This window comes from Mandrillus leucophaeus, unplaced genomic scaffold, assembly GCF_000951045.1.
Source record: "Mandrillus leucophaeus isolate KB7577 unplaced genomic scaffold, Mleu.le_1.0 Scaffold296, whole genome shotgun sequence".
Classification (NCBI taxonomy): Eukaryota; Metazoa; Chordata; class Mammalia; order Primates; family Cercopithecidae; genus Mandrillus; species Mandrillus leucophaeus.
Window position 1 is genome coordinate 2,851,947 of NW_012103098.1, and position 5,778 is coordinate 2,857,724.

At 45.7% G+C, this 5,778-nt stretch overlaps 1 protein-coding gene across 2 annotated transcripts in view; it reads right to left on the reverse strand.

Annotated features, from left to right (window-relative positions):
- The window catches only part of PHF7 (PHD finger protein 7), a 20,945-nt gene extending 15,168 nt beyond the window's left edge, over positions 1-5,777 (reverse strand). Inside the window, exons 1-5 of one of the 2 annotated variants that reach the window (XM_011986220.1) lie at positions 5,576-5,724; positions 5,132-5,520; positions 3,461-3,570; positions 2,003-2,055; positions 1,467-1,558 (exon numbers count right to left, since the gene is read on the reverse strand). In XM_011986220.1, coding sequence (XP_011841610.1) covers positions 1,467-1,558; positions 2,003-2,055; positions 3,461-3,501 — 186 coding nt within the window. In that variant the 5' untranslated portion in view covers positions 3,502-3,570; positions 5,132-5,520; positions 5,576-5,724. Of the gene's footprint in view, positions 1-1,466; positions 1,559-2,002; positions 2,056-3,460; positions 3,571-5,131 lie in introns of both variants that reach the window. The other variant, XM_011986219.1, reaches the window with a different exon arrangement.
- Position 5,778: the final 1 nt, after the last annotated feature.

A 5,778-nucleotide genomic window follows, 5' to 3' on the forward strand; every position in this document is an offset into this window, starting at 1 on the left:
GTGAGCCACCGCACCCGGCCACAACTGGAATTCTTATAAATTGCTGGTAGGAGTGTAAACTGGTACAACCACTTTGGACAGTGATGTGGCAACCTCACATAAAGTTAAATATCTAATTAGCATACAACTAGTAATTCCACTTCTAGGCATTTGCACAAAAGCAGTGAAAGCACATGTTCACAAAAAGACTTGTACACAAACGCTTAAAGTAGCTTTATTCATAATGGTCCTCAAATGGAAACAATTCACATGTTCATCAACAGGTGAACAGATAAGCAAATGGTAACTTATTCATGCAACCGAATACTACCAGGTAATAAAAAGGCACAAGCAACGAATACATGCAACAATATGGATGAATCTCCAAAACACCGTGTTGGGAGAAAAAAGCCAGATACAAAAGATTATAAACTGTATGATTTCATTTATATCAAGTAAAAGAATAGCCAAAAATAATCCATGGATCAGAACAGTGATTACATCCAGTAGGATTGACTGGAAAAGGAGGCAGGAGTGAACTTTCTGGGATGATGAAAATGTTACTTATTTTGATTGGGGTGGTGGTTATGTGGGGACATACATTTATAAAAACTTATCAAACTGTGTCCTTAAAATTAGTGAATTTTATTTAAGACCAGCCTGGCTAACATGGTGAAACCCATCTCTACCAAAAATACAAAAATAGCCAGGCGTGGTGGCAGGTGCCTGTAATTCCAGCTACTTGGGAGGCTGGGGCAGGAGAATCACTTGAACCCGGGAGGCAGAAGTTGCAGTGAGCCGGGATTGCGCCACTGTACTCCAGCCTGGGCGAGAGAGTGAGACTCCATTCTCAAAAAAAGAAAAAAATTGGTGAATTTTACAGTATGGAAGTCATACCTAATAAAAAAGAATATTAAGAAAAAACAATTAGAAAGATGTTACAACTTTGATAGCATTTGTTTCTGAGGAGAGGGAGAAGGATTGGAAACATTGTTTAGGGAAGAGACTTTTTTACTGAACTTACTTTATACTGTCAGAATTTTATACCAGACACATATATTTTTGTTTTTTTGAGGCAGGGTCTTCCTCTATCACCCAGGCTGGAGTGTGGTAGTGTGATCACCGCTCACTGCAGCGTCCACCTCCAGTGGTCAAGTGATCCTCTTGCCTCAGCCTCTGGAGTTGCTGGGACTACAGGCGTTTGCCACCCTGCCCAACTTTTTTTTTTTTTTTTAATTTTTTTTGTAGAGACACGTTTGCCCAGTCTCAAACTCCTGGGTTCAAGAGATCCTCCTGCCTTGGCCTCCCAAAGTGCTGGGATTACAGGCGTGAGCCACTGCGCCCAGCCTAAAAATAGATTTTAAAAGAAAAAAGCTATTAAGAAAAACAAAAAAACAAGTCTGTGGATCTGAGGATGGATGTAACAGAGAACAGTCAGTACATCAAAAGCCATAGGATATTCAAAGCAAAGGAGGTCTCATACTCACAAGACAGAAATAATGCACGCTGATATTGTCTTTCTGAAGAAATTCCCCTAATTTTTCGGGATCCCCAGCTTCTTGAAGGCATAGCCAGCAAACTGGAAGAAAGGACACTCAGAATTTGGCTCAAGTTGACCATTAAGAATGGAAGGGAAGGGTGAGAATGTAATCATTCCTCTAAGTCAGGAAGGAGTAGAATACTAGGAAAAGGGTCACTTTGGCAAGAAGGCAGGTTGGGAGGAGGTCTTATTTGGTATCAATTAGGCTGTCACATAATTCTGGTTACAATGAACAAGTTGGCCACAACTGCTCACTTCACTTTTTTGTTTTGTTTTATTCTAAAGTGACTTGAATAACTTGTTTCTTGAACTTCAAACATGGTAATTTAAAATGACAGTTCCTGAGTCCTCAAGATCTTAGAGAATCTGGGAAAGAACTAGGGCTGGGAGAAAGAGAAGCAGCAAGTATACTGCCCCACACAGGTGGCCTTCTTTGCTGAGGGCTGGAGGCAGTGGCTGAACACAAGCTCCAGTCTTTCTTACCAGGCCCTGAAGACGGTTTCCTCTGGGTTACCCTCCTAGTCTTGGCAGATTTCCTATACAAGAGAAATAAGAAGCACGAGGTGTTCTTTGAGGACCTTGTTGATAACCTTTTCAACATTTCCCTTTTTTTTTTTTTTTTTTTTTTTGAGACGGAATCTCGCTGTGTCGCCCAGGCTAGAGTGCAGTGGCCGGATCTCAGCTCACTGCAAGCTCCGCCTCCCGGGTTTACGCCATTCTCCTGCCTCAGCCTCCCGAGTAGCTGGGACTACAGGCGCCCGCCACCTCGCCCGGCTAGTTTTTTGTATTTTTTAGTAGAGACGGGGTTTCACCGTGTTAGCCAGGATGGTCTCGATCTCCTGACCTCGTGATCCACCCGTCTCGGCCTACCAAAGTGCTGGGATTACAGGCTTGAGCCACTGCGCCCAGCCAACATTTCCCTTAAAATGCCATTCATGGGTCTGATGAAGGACCAAAATATCTAAAGCCTAAGATATCAGCTTATTTTCCTATTTCTCATATATATATATATATATATGTTTTTTTTTTTTCTTGAGACAGTCTGGCTCTGTTGCCCAGGCTGGAGTGCAGTAGCACGATCTCAGCTTACTGCAACCTCCGCCTCCTGGGTTCAAGCAATTCTCCTGCCTCAGCCTCCCGAGGAGCTGGGATTACATGCACCTGCCACCACGCCCAGCTAATTTCTGTATTTTCAGTAGACACGGGGTTTCACCATGTTGACCAGGCTGGTCTAGAACTCCTGACCACAGGTGATCCACCTGCCTCGGCCTCCCAAAGTGCTGACATTACAGGCGTGAGCCACTGTACCCGGCCATATTTTGTATTTTTTTTAAAGTGCAAAACATACTCTCACTGAGTTATTTGAGGGCAGGAACCAGACTGTAAGCATCTCTCTCTCCCCAGTGCCTGTTCTGCCTATGTTGCAATTAATGCAAGAGTAAACCCCCTTTTACTTTTTTACTGTTTCTTCTGTCAACTATTCTGAATCTCAGGTGGTACCAGCTTTACAAAGCATACTAAAATGAACCAAAATTGATAAAAGTATTTCCCATTGTGAGGCACTATGCTTAGCACTTTACATGTATTGGCTCAATTAATCTACAGTAGCTCAATGAATCTACAGAACACTCTAAATACCATTATTATGTACATTTTCCAGATGAGGAAACTGAGATATAAAGAAACGAAGTGACTTCTGTCACAGTTGTTAGCAAGTGGCAGAGCTAGGATATGAATCTGGGTAGTAAGGTTCCAGAGTCAGCATTTTGCTACTAGGGACAGCACTGATAAGACAGGTATGACAGCTCCCAGCTCCCAGTGTATGCTTCCACACTGTCCAACCCCAACCCCCAAGACTATGACAAAGGGGGCAAAAAGTGCAACCTATACCACAAGCCATTGGACAGTTTCTCCCAAACTCCCTATGTCAACTCCTTCTACCTCAATCTTTGGCGTTCCTTCTTTTCTTTTAGAGTCTTCATTCGCTGCTGTCTCTTTCTCCTATCTTGAATTCTTCTATATTATTTTGAGGACAACACAGGCTCTTCCAGCTATAAATATAAATGGGGTTTGGTAAGCAATTTAATTCTGTATTTGGTTATCAAGTTCCCCAGGGTCAAGGCAATGGTGCACTTCACCTCCCAACCCATGTGATGGAATAAAAGGTACTGTTCTAGGTACTTGACGTGTTAAGTCACAAAAACGCCATGCAATAGGTACCATTATTATCCCCATTTTCAAGATGAGGGGACTGAGACACAGGTTTAAGTATCCTGCCCAAGGTAAGAGTTAGTAAGTGATATAGGTAGGATTTGAACTCAAGTAGCCTGGCTCCAGAGGCCAACACTAACTCTCATGTTATACTGCTATCACACAGTAGCAAAAGAACTTAGAACCATTACTTGACCTAGCTAAATGGTTCTTTGTGCCTACAAAAGCACACATGAAGTAGCACTCAAGAAAAAAAGGCTCCTTTTGCACCTAAGTATGGGTGCCTTAATTCTACCCAGTAAAAGCTAGATAAGGTAGCTTTTTCCTAGGCAAAGGAGCCTGTGAGATTCAGGCTGCCTAAAAGCAAGAACTCCCTCTAGTGAGAGACAAGAGGTAACACTGACAAAACCCTCTAGGCTCTATCATTATTATTTTTTTTATTTTTATTTTTGAGACAGGGTCTCTCATTGTTGCCCAGGCTGGAGTGTAGTGGGTGAGTGCGGGAAAGTGCCACTTTCCTAGGCTCAGATGATCCTCCTGACTCAGCCTCCCAAATAGCTGGGACCGCAGGTGCCATGCCACCGCACCAGCTAATTTTTTTGCAGAAACGGGATTTTGCCATGTTGCCCAGGATGGTCTCCAACTCCTGGGCTCCAGCGATCCTCTCGCCTCAGCCTCCCAAAGTGCTGGGATTACAGGTATGAGCCACCAGGCCTGGCCTCTCCTATCAATTCTTTTCACCTAGGCTCAGGTGGCCACTGAGATATGGTTTGTTCCCAACTTTTGTCTCCATCTGAGCCGAGTACAATAGCCAAAGTGCAGAAGGTACCTTGTCTATTTCCAATGTCAGCCAACTCCGGCTGTTACCTGTTTTCATTAGTAAACAAACTGTAAAACAAATGTACAGTTTCACCGGTTAAGGGGGAGATCCCTGAAAGTGAAGGGGAACTAAAGAAAGAAAATCCACTGCTGTGAAGAAAGGACTGTCTAGTCAGGGGAGAGGAGAAGGACAGCATTTCTTAGAAGGAGCGCTGGGTGAATCAGGTCACTCCAGAGACACTCCAGTATCCATGGCCTCCGATCACCACTGGAGATCGGGAATATCTTCAGGGACTGTATTCTGCATGAATAAGGACGACTGAGGAAATTACTGTTCAAGAAACCAAAGCCACCCTGCCCTCCCCTTCTTTGTACTTGTTCTGTCTCCTCCTCTAATCCATGAGTTGCAGAAGCAATCACATCTGATGGCTTCTTCCTCAAGGAAAACATTGGACAGGCTGGAAGAGGAGAGAGAAGAGCATGTCCTGACCTTGCTATTCCCACAGGGGTCCATGTGAGCGGACTGCGGAGCAGTTCCCAGTTACTGGGGCTACCCCGACCATCCAGCAATAGAAATAAAACCTTGAAACTTCAGTTCTTTGCATCGCTGGGCCAAGACGTTCCTTGAGTAGGATTCTGTGCACACACTGCTAGTTACAAGACGTTACGATCATCTGAAGGGGGGCGTTGCAAATACGGCTTCCACGAGCTGCCAGGCAGTGGCCTCCTAAACCGGCGGACGCTCCTCGAAACGCTTATCAAGTTGTTTCACTGGACAGGTGCTGGGTAAATGCTTGTTGAGAAAATCAAAAATAAATAAACGCGTTCGACTCGCCGCGGCAAGAATGATTTATTTGTAAAATACGTGTCGGTGTGATCACGAAACCGTTCCCGAGGTTCACAGCCGGAGAAGGGGCTCAAGGAGCATCCCGCGGATGCCAGACCAGGCTCATGTCGTGCCTGCCGGACGGCTAGTGCAGGGCCGGGCCGAGGTCGCCTCCGCCGCTCCTCCTCGCGGTAGCTCACCGGCCGCCGCTCCCGGCCAGAGCCACCCTCCCAGCTGTCTCTGAGGGCGCCGCTGTACCGGAGCTTTAGTCGTTGACACAGGCCGTGGTAGCTACCTCCGGGCGGCCGCCCTGCGCGGTGACTGCGCCGGCGAAGACGGCGAGATTGCAAACGGGGGCGGGTCACGCGGACTGTGACCCTCGGGAACCGCGGCAACGCCTACG